Genomic DNA, 17,317 nt, shown 5'->3' on the forward strand with positions numbered 1-17,317 from the left:
GTGGCCCTACCCTGGTGGCCTATACTCCATCCTAGTCACTGGGATATACCACCTGGTTCTCATCACTGATTTCTTACTGGTCTGTGACTGCTGCTTTGGTTTCTCCTCTTCAATCCAACTGTTATTTAGGAAACATTATTTTTTAGGATCCAAGCAGTTGGACTTTTGTTTCTAGATTTGTTATACTGTGGTCAGAGAATGTGGTCCACAAATTCTCTACTTGGAATAATCAGAATTTTATTTTATTTTATTTTATTATTTTTTTTTTCCAGTTTTTGGCCGGGGCTGGGTTTGAACCCACCACCTCCGTTATATGGGGCCAGCGCCCTACTCATTTGAGCCACAGGTGCCGCCCAATAATCCGAATTTTTTTTTTATTAAATCATAGCTGTGTACATTGATATAATCATGGGGCATCATTCACTAGCTTCACAGACCGTTTACCAAGTTTCACATATACCCTTGTAAGATGCACCGGTGGTGTAATCCCACCAATCCCCTTCCCTCTACCCAACTCCCCCCACCCTCCCCTCCCTTTCCCCCTTCCCCCTATTCTTAGGTTGTAACTGGGTTATAGCTTTCATGTGAAAACCCTAAATTAGTTTCATAGTAGTGCTGAGTACATTGGGTACTTTTTCTTCCATTCTTGAGATACTTTACTAAGAAGAATATGTTCCAGCTCCATCCATGTAAACATGAAAGAGGTAAAGTCTCCATCTTTCTTTAAGGCTGCATAACATTCCATGGTGTACATATACCACAATTTATTAATCCATTCGTGGGTCGATGGGCACTTGGGCTTCTTCCATGACTTAGCAATTACGAATTGAGCTGCAATAAACATTCTGGTACAAATATCTTTGTTATGATGTGATTTTTGGTCTTCTGGGTATATGCCCAATAGAGGGATTACAGGATTGAATGGGAGATCTATTTTTAGATCTCTAAGTGTTCTCCATATCTCTTTCCAAAAGGAATGTATTAATTTGCATTCCCACCAGCAGTGCAAAAGTGTTCCCTTTTCTCCACATCCGCGCCAACATCTCTGGTCTTGGGATTTTGTGATATAGGCTAGACTCACTGGAGTTAGATGGTATCTCAAAGTAGTTTTGATTTTCATTTCTCTGATGATTAAAGATGATGAGCATTTTTTCATATGTCTGAAGGCCGTGCGCCTGTCTTCTTCAGAGAAGTTTCTCTTCAAATCCCTTGCCCAGCCTGCGATGGGATCCCTTGTTCTATTCTTGCTAATGCGTTTGAGTTCTCCGCGGATTCTGGTTATTAAACCTTTGTCGGAGACATAACCTGCAAATATCTTCTCCCATTCTGCGGGCTGTTTGCTTGCTTTATTTACTGTGTTCTTGGCTGTGCAGAAATCTGAATATTTTTAATGGATGAGTGAGTTTATAAATGGCCTTTGGGTGATGGAAAAGAGTATGTATTCTCTTTTTAAGATACAAAGTTTAGCATAGATATATTCAATTTTATGTTTTTTTATTTTTTGAGACAGAGTCTCACTTTATCACCCTTGGTAGAATGATATGACATCACAGCTCACAGCAACCTCCAACTCCTGGGTATAGGTGACTCTCTTGCCTCAGCCTCCTGAGTAGCTGGGACTACAGGTGCCTGCCACAACGCCTGGCTATTTTTTTTGTTGCAGTTTGGCCAGGGCTGGGTATGAACCCACCACCCTTGGTATATGGGGCCGGCGCCCCGCTCACTGAGCCACAGGCGCCACCCTATATTCAATGTTATTAAATATACTATTTGGAGTCTCTATATTCCTTGAGACAGAGTTTTACTCTGTCACCTTCAGTAGAGTGCCGTGGCCTCAGCCTAGCTCACAGTAACCTCAAATTCTTGAACTCAAGTGATCTTCCTGCCTCAGCCTCCTGGTAGCTGAGACTATAGGTGCCCACCACATCATCTGGCTAATTTTTCTATTTTTAGTAGAGACGGGGTCTTGAAGTCCTGAGCTTAAGGGACCCATCCTCCCACTTGAGCCTCTCAGAGTGCTAGGACTATAGGCATGAGTCACTGCACCTGACACAGATTCTCTGTATTATCATTTCCTTTTTTGCTTACATGTCCATTGGTAGCATGTTGAAGTCTCCTACTATAGGCTTCATATCCATTTTTCCTTGTATTTCTAACAGATTTTGCATTCCATATTTTGATCACTGTCATTCTGTATTTAAAGGGTTCATAAGGTTGTTGCTCCCTTGTGGACTGGACTCTTTATCTATATAAAACTCCCTCTTAGGCATCACTCTTAGCTTCCCCTCTTAATCTTAGCTTCTCCTCCCTTCTCTACATTTTTCAATTATGAAAAGTTGCAAATGGGTAATTGGTCTTAAAAATCTCCCCTCAGTCCCACCTTTCTAATAATTTAACCTGTATCTACTTCCTAAAAATCACTCAACATTGGAAAAATAAGGGGTTGTGGGGTTATTCCTAAGAAAGAGTTATAAAAATTGGAAGACATTTGAAATACTCCCAGCCTTTTAGGTAAAAGCAGTGACTCTCATTCCGCCTCTGGTTTTATACAGACATTGTTGGGTCGACTGGTCCTTGAACAAGCCAGTTATTTGATGCAAATGCTTCTCTCACTGACCAGGAGAAAGTCAGGAGGCATACAATTTTTTAAAAAATGGAAGCAAGCCCCAAACTCTCTATGAATGCCTCTGTGCTTGCAGCATTTTTTGGAGACTTCAGTCCAGACTCATGATGCCTAAGAGAATTTAGTGTCATTGGATCAACATCATTAGAAAGAGAGAAACCGGTGGACTGCGAGTTATGTAACCTTAGAACCTAAACATTTCTTCACTGTAAACTCTAGAGTTAAAATCCCACCATTGCTCAAGCTAAGGTAGCTATCAATAGAAGTAGCTATAAATAGAAGTAGCCATTTGCTAACCCAAGCTTTGGGTTCAGCTTCCAAGGACAGAAAACATTGTAACTATTGTCCTTGGCCTTTCTTGAGTACGAAAAAGTAAATGATTTTTGGTTCACAACCAACGTTCTCTTTATATTATGCTTGTTCACCTCAGAGCTATCCTAGTTGCCCACAACTCATTTCCTTTTCTTAACTCTTCAAAACACATTCCTATGACTGACCTTCTTCCTATGACTGACTTGTGACCTTGTTCCAAGAGTTTTCTTTAGAGGTTCAAGATATACTGGGCTGAGGCAGGTGGACAATTTCCAGGGCACCTTGACTGGCTGGCTGAATATTAGAGATTTAGAAGACATCTTACCCCAGGTATATTAATAATGGGGACATATAAATGCACTTTTCCAACTTACTTCTACAGGACTAATTTTTGTAATTTCTTCGAATGACAGGTGAACCATGTATCTGCCCAAAATCCATAAGTTTTCTGCACTGACCCATGAAACAGAGTCATCTACAAAAAAAAAAAAAAAAAGAGTAAGTAAAGGCCTTCACACTCGTGATGTGACCACCAACAGTATCTTTTATGTCAAGACCTCCTTTTGCAGTCATTAATTCATTCAACAACCATTTATTGAGCGCCTACCTGTGAGGCACCACGCTACACACAGGATGTAATCAGCAATGCCCACCACCTTCGAGACTTTGTTATCAATAGAGTGGTACCTAGAATCAGCAGCGTCAGCACCATCCTGGGAACTTGCTAGAAATGCAGATTATTTAACACTTAAATCCACAGTTTCATTGGTTACTAAATAATCCAGCAACTTGAAATGTGTTTGACTCTCTTTTTTTTTTTTTGCAGTTTTTGGCCGGAGCTAGGTTTGAACCTGCCACCTCCGGTATATGGGGCCAGCACTCCACTCCTTTGAGCCACAGGCGCTGCCCATCTGACTCTATTTTATTGCCACCACTAATAATGATTATCACCCTTATGAACTATCACCATGGTACTGTATTTGAAGTAAACCAAATTGCTTGTACTTCCCCACTCAAATGTTCTCCAATCTTGGCATATGTTGGGCTTTCTGAGCACCTAGAAAGCCTTTCCTCGACCCTCCTATGTCCAAATCCTACCTCCAAAATTGACCTCAAATTTTCCTCTCCCGTAAAATCTCATTTCCTTAGCCAGAAGTGCTTTCTCCCATCTCTAAATTCCCCAAAGGATGCCTATCCCGGCTTTTGAAATTCCCCATCATTGAGATGTCAGTGAAACTTTCAATAACAGTCATATCCAGGATTCATCTTCAAGTTTCACTGGGCTGGAGCCAGCCGCCATTTTCACTGGGCTGGAGCCAGCCGCCATTTCCTCCCGATTCTTTAGTGAGAGGCATGTATACACGATCCCATTGCATTGGTGGCATTTGAGGAAATAAGAGAGGGGGGTAACAGGTGCAGTGATGCTGTTGCAGAAGAGGTAAGCAATGACAGACACCCAAAAGAGATAGAGAAGTCAGCTGGTGCATGGTCTGATTCTCAAGAAAATGCAGGGTGCCGTGCCACCCCCATTCCAGGAATCAGAAATGTTGGGATGATCACAGGCAGACTCCCTATGATGTCTTAACTGGGGACTCCAGACAGTTGCCTTAACTCCTGGAGGAAAGGCTGACCCCAGAGGGCTAGAAGATTTTAAGGTAGAACCACAAAATCCACTGAGAACCAAGCAGAGTTGTTCATGTCTTAATTGTTAAGCATGAACTGTATTTCTAAAGAATCCTGATCCCTAAGCCTGGGATATTTTTAACAGCCAAAGCATTTCCAGTTACTTCAAGGACCTTCATGAAAAAAAAAAATTAAGGTCTAGATAGAATTAATTTTAATTCACTGTAGTTTGATAATGAAACATACCATGTAGGAATTTTAGAAGGAAAGTCTGTGCCTAATTAAACTCTGGTAATAAAGACTCAAGGAAGTCTAGAGGTTGAGTGACTTTCTTATGGTTACACAGTGTGAGACTCATATTCCTAGAGGCCATAATTATGCACCAGGCAGAGGGAATTCTGCTACGCATCAAAGACATCGATTATGATGTTGTTTAATGTTCGTTATACCCAAATCTCAGAGCTTAATTCCAGGAAAAGGATTGATTGGCATTCCCTATACTCCAACCCCACGAGGTTTTTTTTTTTTTTTGAGACAGAGTCTCACTATGTCGCCCTCAGTAAAGTGCTGTGGCATCACAGCTCACAGCAACCTCAAACTCTTGAGCTTAAGCAATTCTCTTGCCTCAGCCTCCCAAGAAGCTGGGACTACAGGCACCAGCCACAACACCTGGCTATCTTTTTGTTGCTGTTGCAGTTGTCATTGCTGTTTTCCCTCACCCGGTCTGGGTTCTAACCTGCCAGCCTCGATGTATGTGGCCAGCGCCCTAACCACTGAGGGCACCACCCCCCACTAGCTTTCTTTGTCTTCCTCGCACCAAGCTCATCCACCTCAGGGCCTTTGTATTTGCTGGTCCCTCTCACTGAAATGCCCTTCCTCCAGCACCTCACAATCAGATGACTGATTTCATCTTCTCATTCTGGTCTTAATTCAAATGTCAACTGCTCAAGAATCTTCCCTGCTTCCTCACTCCAGCCCACGGGCCAAACCCAGCCTACCACCTGTTTTTATACAACTGTGAGCCAAAAATGGTTTTACATTTTTAAACAGTTGAAATGAATTTCAAAAGAACAATAATATTTGATGACACGTGAAAATTATATGAATTTCAAATTTCAGTGTCCATCGATAAAGTTTTATTGGGACACAGCCACTCCCATTCATCTATTGTCTATGGCCTTTTTCAAGCTGCAAGATCAAAACTGAATAGCTGAGACAAAGACAGTTAAGTTCACAGAAAATTTGGTAGGTCCCTACCAAAGGTCCCTTCTGGTAGAAAGTACCTGCAGTAACTCTTTCCATGGCATTTAGCCTTTTTATTTTCTTCATAGTAGCTACCAGTATGTAAATTCTCTCTCTCTCTTTCTTTCTTTTTAATTAACTTATGTGTTTAAAAGTTTTCTCCACAGGGCGGCGCCTGTGGCTCAGTGAGTAGGGCGCCGGCCCCATATGCCGAGGGTGGCGGGTTCAAACCCAGCCCCAGCCAAACTGCCACAAAAAAATAGCTGGGTGTTGTGGCGGGCGCCTGTAGTCCCAGCTGCTCGGGAGGCTGAGGCAAGAGAATCGCTTAAGCCCAGGAGCTGGAGGTTACTGTGAGCTGTATGATGCCACGGCACTCTACCAAGGGCCATAAAGTGAGACTCTGTCTCTACAAAAAAAAAAAAAAAAGTTTTTTCCACCTAACCCTCCACAAGAAAATAATAAAGGACAGTGCCTATGGCTCAAGGAGTAGGGCACTGGCCCCATATACCAGAGGTAGCGGGTTCAAGCCCAGCCCCAGCCAAAAACTGCAACAACAACAACAAAAAAAGGAAAGAAAAAAAAAGAAAACAATAGAGCCATGAGAGCAGAAATTTTGTCTTATTTTATTTCCATCCTCAGCTACTGACACATAGTGGCTTTCAAAAGAAATGCTTAAAAGTTTATAGTATTTACATTACTGGCATTAAATATTTGACAAGTTGAAGCTATCTGAGAAATTGTCTGCATTATTAATCTATATAGTTATTCTTTTCTTTCTCTCTTTTTAAAATTATAGTAATGTACATATAACATAAAATTTACCATATTAACTTTTTTTTTTTTTTTTTTTGAGACAGAGTGTCACTCTTTTGCCCTGGGTAGAGTGCTGTGGTGTCATAATAGCTCCCTGGAACCTCAAACTCCTGGGCCCAAGACATCCTCCTGCCTCAGCCTCCCAAGTAGCTAGAACTACAGGTACCCACCACAATGCCTGGCTAATTTTTCTATTTTTAGAAAATAGACGGGGTCTCACTCTTGCTCAGGCTGGCCTTGAACTTTTGAGCTCAGAGGATCCACCCACCTCAGCCTTCCAGAGTTCTAGGATTACAGGCATGAGCCACCGGACATCTTAACCATTTTTAAGTGTGTACCTGAGGGGTAATAAGAACATCCACACTGCAACCACCACCACCATCCATAACCGAAACTTATTACATCTTGCAAAATCAAAACTCTACCACCATTCTAATCCCTGTCTCTATAAATACGACTACTCTAGGACATAAGTAGGCTTTATGGCAAATAAACAAAGCCTGACCTATTTCTGACTTTGTTGCCAGGAAGTTCAGAGTTAAATTTCTGTGCTTTATTGCCTAGACTTTCTAATAAAATTATCTTGTGCTATTTTAATACAGATTTTTGTACACAGATGTTGGACTCATAACTGCCTATTCTAAAGGTTCTCATCTAATCTAAGATGCCATCATTATTTACACTCCACTAAAAAACTAGGACACACCATTGATTGTCAGATGCAGAGACATCATTATTTCAGATACTTCAACATGGGAAGAGCGTGTTGATGAAGTGGGGTTTGTGTCTTATTCCATAAGGCACATCAAATTCTTTTTGGAGGTGGGGAGGGCAGTGAAAATCATAAGAGACAATGAAATCAAACCCATGTTTGCAGAGACAAGGCATCTCTTTGAGAATGTATTTCTCCCCCAGAAGTGACCCCACCTCAAAGCACAGGCTCACCAGTGGCATTGGAGGATGTCCTCAAAATTCCAGTCATCCAGGAGTAGAGAGCTCTCTGGGAATGAGCTGAGGTTTGGTCGTAGAGATCTTTGAACACCGCAGATCTAAATGCCACAAACACAGCATCAATTAATAGCAAACAATGAGAGTCAAAATAGCAAACGTGCCCAAAGCTGTCCTGTGTTAAAAAAGAAAACCTCTTGCCGGGTCAGCGCCTGTAGTACAGTGGTTACAGCGCCAGCCACATACACCTGGCAGGTTCGAACCCAGCCCAGGCCAGCTAAACAACAATGACAACCGCAACAAAAAATAGCCATGTGTTGTGGCGGGCACCTGTAGTCCCAGCTACTTGGGAGGCTGAGGCAAGAGACTCACTGAGCCCAAGAGTTTGAGGTTGCTGTGACACTCTGCTGAGGGCAACATAGTGAAACTCTGTCTCAAAAAAAAAACTTTCCATTCCTTTTCCATATGTAGCTATTTTTCCCATTTTTCTTCTTTCCCCTCTCAGCTAAATACCTTTCATACCGTGTTCTACACATACTATCTCCATTTCCTCACTCTTGGTCCTTTTAGTGGCAGGGAAGGGAGGAAAGCTTTATGCATATGCCAATTTGCCATTAAAAGTGCACAATTCAAAAAAGTAAACACAAAAAATAAAAAAGTGTACAATTCAATAGTTTTCATTGTAGTCTCAGAGTTGTGCAACCATTATTGCGACTAATTTAGAACATTTTAAGCACCTCAAAAAGAAACCTCATACCCTTATTGTCACCTCTCAACATCCAGTTTCCCCAGCTCTAGAAACCACTAATTTATTTCCGGTCTGTATAGATTTGTTCTGGACATTTCGTGTAAATGACATCAGATGATATGCAGGCCTTGCGCCTGGCCTCTCTCACTTGGCATGGTGTCCCCGGGTTCATTACTTCATTCCTAATAGTGGCCAAATAAGACCCTGTTATACGAATATAACATACAGTAGACCCTCCAGACTTGATCCCTCCCTACATTGACCACCTCCTAAAGTTGACCTGCTTTACATAGACCAGACATGCGCCACGTGTATTCAGTGAAAGCTCCTTATGTTGGCCAGCTCTGTATGTTGACCAATTTGTTATTGTCCCTGGGGTGGTCAACTTACAGAGGTTCTACTGTATTTTGTTTAGCCACTCATCAGTTGATAGATATTTTGGTATAATATCTATAGATAATGCTCCTATAAACATTCATGTGCATGTTTGTGTGGACACGTATTAGGTGTTCTTGCCTCTTGGGTATATACCCAGGGCAGAACTGCTGGATTAAATGACAACTCTGCTGAACTTCTTGAGGAACAGCCAGACTATTTCCAAAGCGGCTACTCCGTGTACATTCCCACAGCAGGGTAGGAGGCTTCTGATTTCTCCTATCCCCTTCAAAGCCTGTTATTCTCTGGCTTTTGGTTTATAGACCTCCTGCTGGAGATGAAATGCCTGGGTCATTTTTTAAGCCACTCCAATCTGATTTGCCTGCCCCCATGTCACTCCCTGTGGTCCAAGTTACCGCCTCTAGCCCTACTCAGAGGTCCTATTTGGTCCAAATAGGACTCACCTTTTCACAGTGTTTGCACTGATCACCCCTCCTGCTCAACCAGCAAATCAGCTGAATGTGACTCTCCTGGAAACTTTCCCTCACCCTCCACCCCCCACTACTGAACATCACCAAACAGCCCATTCGCGGACCTTTTCTAAGCTTAGATTTTATCCCTGTCACTCCCCCAGGCATTTTTAATGTGAATGAGCAAATTTCCCTTAAGCCAAATTTAATGTCTTCTCTATTTTTCTTTTTCTTTTCTTTAATTTTCATTTTACTTTAAGAGCAAGAGTTGGTGGAAAAGCAAGGGTAGGAGAAAGATATGATTCTTTTTAAAAAAAATAAAAATAAAAAACGGTAAACATCATTAAAGGGAAAGCTTGCCTATCTGCAAACATGCTAGCTCTCTCATTCCCTAACAGACTGACCTAGGACAAGTTATTTAGTCTCTCTGTACCTCGATGTCCTCATGTGAAAAATGAGGATGGGGTTAATGGCATCATTCTCACAGGGAGAAGAGGGATGGCAGGGTAGAAATGGAACAGGACGAAATCAGGATTCAAGAGACCTGGGTAAAGATTAATGCAAATCCCATGGGGTCACCACAGGGACACCATCTCCTCTCTAGTTCTCAGGGTTTTTCTTTTTTTGTTTGTTTGTTTTTTTATCTAGGACAGAAGAGGCTGAATCAGATGATGCCCATAAGCATACGGTCAGTGGAAGCAGGGGCATGTTCTAGACTCTGCTCCAGAACTGGGCATCTGGACTCAGGCCACCTTATGTCTGTATTGTTCTGTTGTCTTTCTGTCTACAAGGTGTGTAAACTTCCCTCCAGCTCTTATTTAGAGCCTATATAAAGTTGGGTTTCTCAGTGAACATCTGCAGGTTCTGAGTGACCAGCAGCCATCCCCCCTTTTCTTATAACAGTACCTTAATTCTTCCCGAGAATACCACATTTCTCCCACTCTTGGTCTAAGTTGTTTGGGTTGGGATCTGCCCACATCTAAACCATTCAGCATATTAAATGCCTTTGGTCACATGATTGGTTTAGGATGTGCACCTAACCCAAGTCTGAACCAGTGGGAATCAGGTCCAGTGCTTTGCTCAGAACTGTTAGAAAGAGAGACTAAATTAAGTTTCCTCTGTCCACGGTACTCTGAGGAAGTAGGCAGGATCTGCCAGGGCCACCTGCAGAGAGAGCCTGACTGACAGTGAGGCCAACCACAGGAGCGCAAAGCAGAGAGAGAAAAAAAACACGGATGTTCCTGGTGGCATAATTTGAGCCTTTGGATCCAGCTGTGCCTGAAGCCAGACCTACATTATTCAAGAACATGATCCAATAATTTCCTTTTTGGCTCGAGACCGTTTGAGTGGACTTTCTATCACTTGCAATCAGATAAGCGATAATCAACAAACTCCCTCTCCCAGCTGGGCTCACACCTGTAATCCTAATGCTCTGGGAGGCCAAGGCAGGAGGATCCCTTGAGGAGTTTCAGACCAGCCTGAGCAAGAGCGAGAGCCCATCTCTACTAAAAATAGAAAAATTAGCCAGACATTGTGGCAGGCACCTATAGTCCCAGCTACGCAGGAGGCTGAAGCAGGAAGATTGCTTGAGCCCAGAGGTTTGAGGTTGCTATGAGCTGGGCTGCGGCCATGGCACTCAAAAAAAACAAATGAACAAACAACAAATTCCCTCTCTTGGTGATGTTTTCTCCACCTCCACGCCCACCTACATACAACTGGAGTGAGTGGAGGAGAGGGGAGATGCTGAATTTGAAAGGGATTGTGTATGGCATGCAGAGCAAAAGGGATTCATGTGACAGGTGTCTTAGCCAAAAAAGCAGACATCCTGGAGATAAAAAGGTCAGTATAATGTCCGTTTTCCCTATATTCCTTTGGCTGCAAAAAAATAAAAAAGAATAGAGCATGTGGTCATCATTTTGGGTTTTTTCCATCTTCTTATTCATCTTTAGATTTAGAAAAAGCTTTGTGGGGCCATATAGAGCTCTGTAATTAGTAAAAGAAGTAGATTGGTGGTAGTAAGAACACCTATGGCCTTCAAGTCCCAGATATCGTTCTCTGATTTGGTGTCCCTCTAAGCATTTTTTCATACAGGGCTGGGTGATAACAAGCATGAGCTGGCAGAGCATTCAAATGGGAGAAAAGTCTTCTTTTTGCAGTTCTCTGCCACTCCTGCTGCTGTCCCTCAAGGAGAAAATCTCAGTTTACTGCCAGTGAGTCTTTAACATACACTCAGCTCCTTTTTTAATTAGGAGAACAGGCCCAAGATGCAGAGCCTTCATACTCTGGACTGAATGTGACTCCCCAAATTCACATGTTGAAATCCTACCCCCCAAGGTGATGGTGTTAAGAAGTGGGTTGTGAGAGGTGATTAGGTCATGAGGGTTAAGCCCTCATGAATAGAATTAGAGCCCTTATAAAAGAGAACCCAGAGAATGTCCTCACCCCTTCCACTATGTGAGGGCACTTTCTTTCTTTTTTTTTTTTTTTTTTTTTGGCCGGGGCCGGGTTTGAACCCACCACTTCCAGTATATGGGACTGGCGCCCTGCTCCTTGAGCCACAGGTGCCACCCTGCGAGAGCACTTTCTATAACCAAAAAGCAGGCTTTCATCCAACACCAAACCTGTCAGCATCTTGGTCTTGAACTTCCCAGCCTCCAGAACTGTGAGAAGCAAATGTTTGTTGTTTAAGCCACCCAGTCTGTGGTAATTTTGTTATGGAAATTCAAACTAAGACACTTAGGTAAGCAACATATCTAGGATTCAGTGACATTTTTTCATTAAATTTATTTTTACTTAAGACAAAGGATACTAGTTTCCCATTTATAGTCATGATATCAAATTTACTTTCAAAATAAATACTATTAGGTAAAAAGAATGAATCCTGACAGAGAAAAACACAAAGAAAATAATATAGAGTGGGTACAGGTGGCACATAGGTGTGGCAAAAATTGTCAGGATGGCACCAGAGCTGCTGAAATTTGGGAGACACTATTTCAATCAAACCATCTCTCAACTTTACAGACTTTAAGCACTGGCTCCAGAATTTGCACATAGCAACCTGTCTCCACCTGTCTTCTTCCTACTAACAGCTATCCTCAAACTCTCACATAGCCCCTGATGGACAGTGTGTGAGGTTGGTGGGTGAGAGGATGCACTTACAGGTTCTTAAAGGCATCCTCACGCAGGTCCCGGGGGAGCCGCTCTGTGATGTCTGGCTGGAGAAAGCTGCCCGAGGACCCCCTGAGCAACCTGCCCAGAATCTCCACACACTCCAGGGAGTTCAACACCTGGAAACACCTCTCCAGTGTGATGAGAAACAGGCTGCGGTTCACGCCAGGGCTCTGCAAGGCTTGTTCCCGAATCTCTCCCAAGTCAATGACAGTGTCCTGCAGGTCCTGAAGCAATGAGAGAAGCAAAGGTCACCTTCAGAGCTCCCTCTCCATTTGGAAGTCCTGAGATTGAGCACACAATGCAGCAGTGAAGAAAATCAGGATCACTGATTAATACCATACTGCTAGGTCAAAACTTCTAGAACTTTCCATCACCTACCCAAAAAAGTCAAGGCTTTTCACCCACTGCACTCACTCTGGAGCCTTCCCACTCTCCAGATACATCATGCCTGTCACACCTGCCCTGCTCCTTCTCCTGGCAATATCCAGCTTACCCTTTAAGGCTGAGTTCACTGGCCACCTCCCAGGGGAAGTCCTCTCTGATCCTCTTCAACTTCCTACTTCAGGTCAGATCTCCCTCCACTATGTGCTCTCAGAGGATCCTGAGCCAAACTCTATGATGCAGCAAAAATGCTCAGGTACCGGGGCGGCGCCTGTGGCTCAGTGAGTAGGGCGCCGGCCCCATGTGCCGAGAGTGGCGGGTTCAAACCCAGCCCCGGGCAAACTGCAACAAAAAAATAGCCGGGCGTTGTGGCGGGCGCCTGTAGTCCCAGCTCCTCGGGAGGCTGAGGCAAGAGAATCGCGTAAGCCCAAGAGTAGAGGTTGCTGTGAGCCGTGTGACGCCACGGCACTCTACCCTCGGGCGGTACAGTGAGACTCTGTCTCTACAAAAAAAAAAAAAAAAATGCTCAGGTACCTGACTGCCACGCTCATGGTTCTCAACGCTGGCCACTCATCAGAATCACATGGGGAACTCTGAAAAATTACAGATCTCTGGCTTTACTACCTAGAGTTTGATTAAATTGGTCTAGGATGGAGCCCAGGCATTGATTCCAGTGCTTATCTAGGGGTGAGCTAGAAAAGTCCTTGGGGCCTAAACCATGTGCACAGTGGAAGTGCCTGGGGCCCAGAAGACCTAAAAATAGCCTATTAGAATAAATGAAGGAAGGAAAGAAGGAAGTAATCCTTTGATCCACAGAACCCAGGAATGCTAACCTGGTTTAGTCACCACCTGACTGATGTCTCTGTCCTTCACCCCACACACCCTTCAAAAACAGCAGCACTTTACTGAACGCTGACTACACATCAGGCAACAGCGCCAAGCATGGAGGAAACCAGCATCCTCTCACGTAATTCTCATGGACAGTCCTATAGGTTAAGCCCCATGGGTCCCAGGGTTAGGTCAAATCCCAGGGCCTCCCTTATTACCTGTGTGTCCTTGAGCAAAGGATTTATCTTTTCCAAGCTACAGCTTTCTCCTCTATAAGATGGAGATAAAATCAGTACCCACTTCTTTTGCTTGCATAAGAATTCAATGAGATGATTGTAAAATGCCTGGTGCCTGGTCAACACTCAACAAAACGTTACATGCTTCTTTAAAGCTCAACGTCATAGGTGACGGAAACAAAACAGAATATGTAACTAGCCCAAACATACAAGGGGTTGGGGTCTGAAACAAGTGTATCTGGGCACAAACCCACACTTTAACCATTATCAAGTGTTTCCTAACTTCAGCCATTCACTGTAAGTGGCTAAACAGTGTAGTGGTTGACAGTATGCACTTAGGTGTTCTTAAGCAAAAGACTGGGGAAAATTAGGGCATCTATAAACATTGGGGGGAAATTGCATCCTCATTTTTACTAGCATAGAGCTGACATATATTTAACATTTCCTTCAGGGATGGATGTGTGCAATGAGGTTTGGCAGTGGTATAGGATCTTTGGTAGCAACTTTTTTTTTTTTTTTTTTTGCAGTTTTTGGCCAGGGCTGAGTTTGAACCTGCCACCTCCAGCATATGGGGCCGGCGCCCTACCCCTTTGAGCCACAGGTGCCACCCGGTATAGGATCTTTGACTTTGTCATTGCTTGAAATCACGGACACATTCTTTTTTTTGAGACAGAGCCTCAAGCTGTCGTCCTGGGTAGAGTGCTGTGGCATCACAGCTCACAGCAACCTCCAACTCCTGGGCTTAAGTGATTCTCCTGCCTCCGCCTCCCAAGTAGCTGGGATTACAGGCACCCACCACAATGCTCAGCTATTTTTTGGTTGCAATCGTCATTGTTGTTTGGCGGGCCCTGGCTGGATTCGAACCCGCCAGCTCAGTTGTATGTGGCTGGTGCCTTAGCTGCTTGAGCCACAGGTGCCGAGCCAAAATCATGGATACTTTCATGACATATCCCGGTTGTTGCAGATATCTTGACCTTTTATTTGCACTCGACGACTTCCTCAAAATTACGGAAGTTCTTAGGCCTGCTGCTAAATCTTGTGATTGTGTTAAAGAAGCACATCAATTACTGTACCCCAAATGTGTCTGATTACAGAATTGGCTTCCTTTGTAATCCTTGGTATTTTGTTTTATAGGTTTTAAAACATTATTCTGAGATGGAGCCTATGAATTTCACCAGATGCCAAAAAGGCTCAGAGTTGGACTCAGAAGCCCAGGTTTTAACTTCAGATTTGCCACTTCTGAGCTGTGTAACCAGCGGTTACCTACTAAACCTCTCCAAGCCCCAGTTTCCTCATATGAATACTAGAATGATAAGTTGTTTGTTTTTGAGACAGAACTCACTCTGTCACCCTGGGTAGAATGTCATGGCATCATAGCTCACAGCAACCTCAAACTCTTGGGCTTAAGCAATCCTCTTTCCTCAGCCTCCCAAGCAGCTGGGACTCCAGACACCTGCCACAATGCCCGGCTAATTTTTCTATTTTTAGCAGGGATGGGGTCTCGCTCTTCCTCAGTCTTGAACTCTCCGAGCTCAGGTGATCAGCCTGAGCCTCAGCCTCCCAGAGTGCTAAGATTAAAAGTGCGAGCCACCACACCCAGCCAGAATGGTAAGATCCTTATTAATTTCATTTCCAAAGGTCCTGGAGCATGTTCAACGAGTCCATGAATGTTAAACCCTTAGAACAGTGGTCATCAGGCTAAATATGGCCTATCACCTGTGTTATAAATAAAATTTTCTTGGGACACATCTGTACCCATTCATTAACTACATAGGCCTCTACAAAAGTTTTGAGACAGACTATGTTATGGTCCATTATTTCACTTACAAGAAACCCAGTTACCAGTATCCTTTCTGATTCACCCATGCAAGTTTCAACTCACCTTGCTGTTACCACCTCCTAGGTACTGCTGATAAGGCTTCATTTGTGTCTGTCCAGGAGGATTTCACTTTTCTTAGTTTTTGTGTATCTTGACCCATGTAATAACCTGTGGCTGCCTTCCCACAGATGGCAGAGCTGAATAATTGAGACACAGAATGTATGCCCTTCAAAGCCTAAAATACTATCTGGCCCTTTGCAGAAACAGTTTGCTGAATGTAACCTTAAGATAATAACTCACACACAGTAATCCTCAGTAAACATTAAGCAGTATCATTTTCCTAAACCACAGCCCCTTTTTGGCCATATTTTTGTACCGCCTTTCCTATTATTTACTTCATATTGTTCTTTGAACTGAGCCTTTTTTAAAAATTTATTTCAAAAGGAAACTTTATATACCTACCAAACTGGTTTGATATGCGTTATCATATTTTAATGACAGACATTAAAATAAGTATATGATTAAAATGTTTAAATAGTTCAACTCCTTTGGGGAGAAACTGTTCCATACTAAACTGTCTCTAAAAAGAAAACTCTAGACTGGGTACAGTGGCTCATGCCTATAATCCCAGCACTGTGGGAGGCCAAGGTGGGAAGATTGCTTTAGGCCAAGAGTTTGAGATCACCTTGGGCAATATACTGAGACTTCCATCTCTGCAAAAAGTTAAAAAAAAAAAAAATTAGCTGGGCATGGTGGCACGTGCCTATAGTCCCAGCTACTTGGGAGGCTGAGATAGGAGGGTGGCTTGAGCCCAGGAGTTCAAGGCTGCAGTGATTAGCCACTTCACTCCAGTCTGGGTAACAGAGTAAGACCCTACCTAAGAGAGGGAGAGAGAGAGACAGAGAGCGCTGTACACCTCGCCCTTCTGGATCCCAAGGGCTTTTCAGGGCTCAGAGGTCTAGCTTTCTGATGCTCCTGTATCATAGTCTCATTTGGTGAAAATTATCTGTTTCTGTTATTTTTTTCCCCTACAGACTATAAGCTCTTTGAAGGCAAGGGGAATCATTCATCTGTATCCTCCGGTGCATAGTAACCATTCATGAATGTTTATCGAGCCAAACTATTAGAAGATCCTCAGTACCCCTCATTTCTAAGTACCCACAAGACTATGAATTATAAGGCTCTTCATTTGAACTCTGGAGAAAGTGAGAAAGCCTAGATCCTAAAGCTCTAGGGGGTTGGGGAGTAAGAGATGGGGAGGAAGCCTGAGTCAGACTCCATTTGAATGCCTTTAACCAATCCCAATTGGCCCTGGACTTCCTCTACCCTACTCCAGGATGCCAAAAAACGCCTCACCAAGCGGCCTTTCTTTTCTTCTAAGAGGCATTTCATGGCAGTGTGGAATCGCTGAGCATCTGTTTCCCTCAGGTCCTCCAGCAGCTTCTGGGGCTGGTGCAAACGCTCCTGCAGGTGATTTTCCATGGCTGCCTGGGTGTGGGGTGTTAGGAGAGTCAGTGAGGACAGAAGGACAGGAGCATGTGGCCAGCACCACGGCAAGCAGCCTGGCCAGGCTACCTAATTCACTGTAGAAATCACAACTAGCAGCCTGGAAACGTGTTTGGCTTGGCCAGCTCCAAATTTTCTCATTAGCTGCCAATATTTAAAAGTCAAGGCATTCCTCACAAAATTCAGATTCCCAGCTTCTCTTGGAAAATTCAAAGACTTGGT

General features: G+C 43.5%; 1 protein-coding gene across 1 annotated transcript in view; it reads right to left on the reverse strand.

The window, feature by feature from the left end:
- OTOA (otoancorin) overlaps window positions 1-17,317 on the reverse strand; it is a 78,942-nt gene that overhangs the window by 57,672 nt on the left and 3,953 nt on the right. The window contains exons 6-9 of the mRNA XM_053555835.1: window positions 16,946-17,077; window positions 12,314-12,549; window positions 7,559-7,662; window positions 3,310-3,410 (exon numbers count right to left, since the gene is read on the reverse strand). Coding sequence (XP_053411810.1) covers window positions 3,310-3,410; window positions 7,559-7,662; window positions 12,314-12,549; window positions 16,946-17,077 — 573 coding nt within the window. The remainder of the gene's footprint in view (window positions 1-3,309; window positions 3,411-7,558; window positions 7,663-12,313; window positions 12,550-16,945; window positions 17,078-17,317) is intronic.

The sequence above is a fragment of the Nycticebus coucang genome, chromosome 12 (assembly GCF_027406575.1).
Source record: "Nycticebus coucang isolate mNycCou1 chromosome 12, mNycCou1.pri, whole genome shotgun sequence".
NCBI lineage: Eukaryota > Metazoa > Chordata > Mammalia > Primates > Lorisidae > Nycticebus > Nycticebus coucang.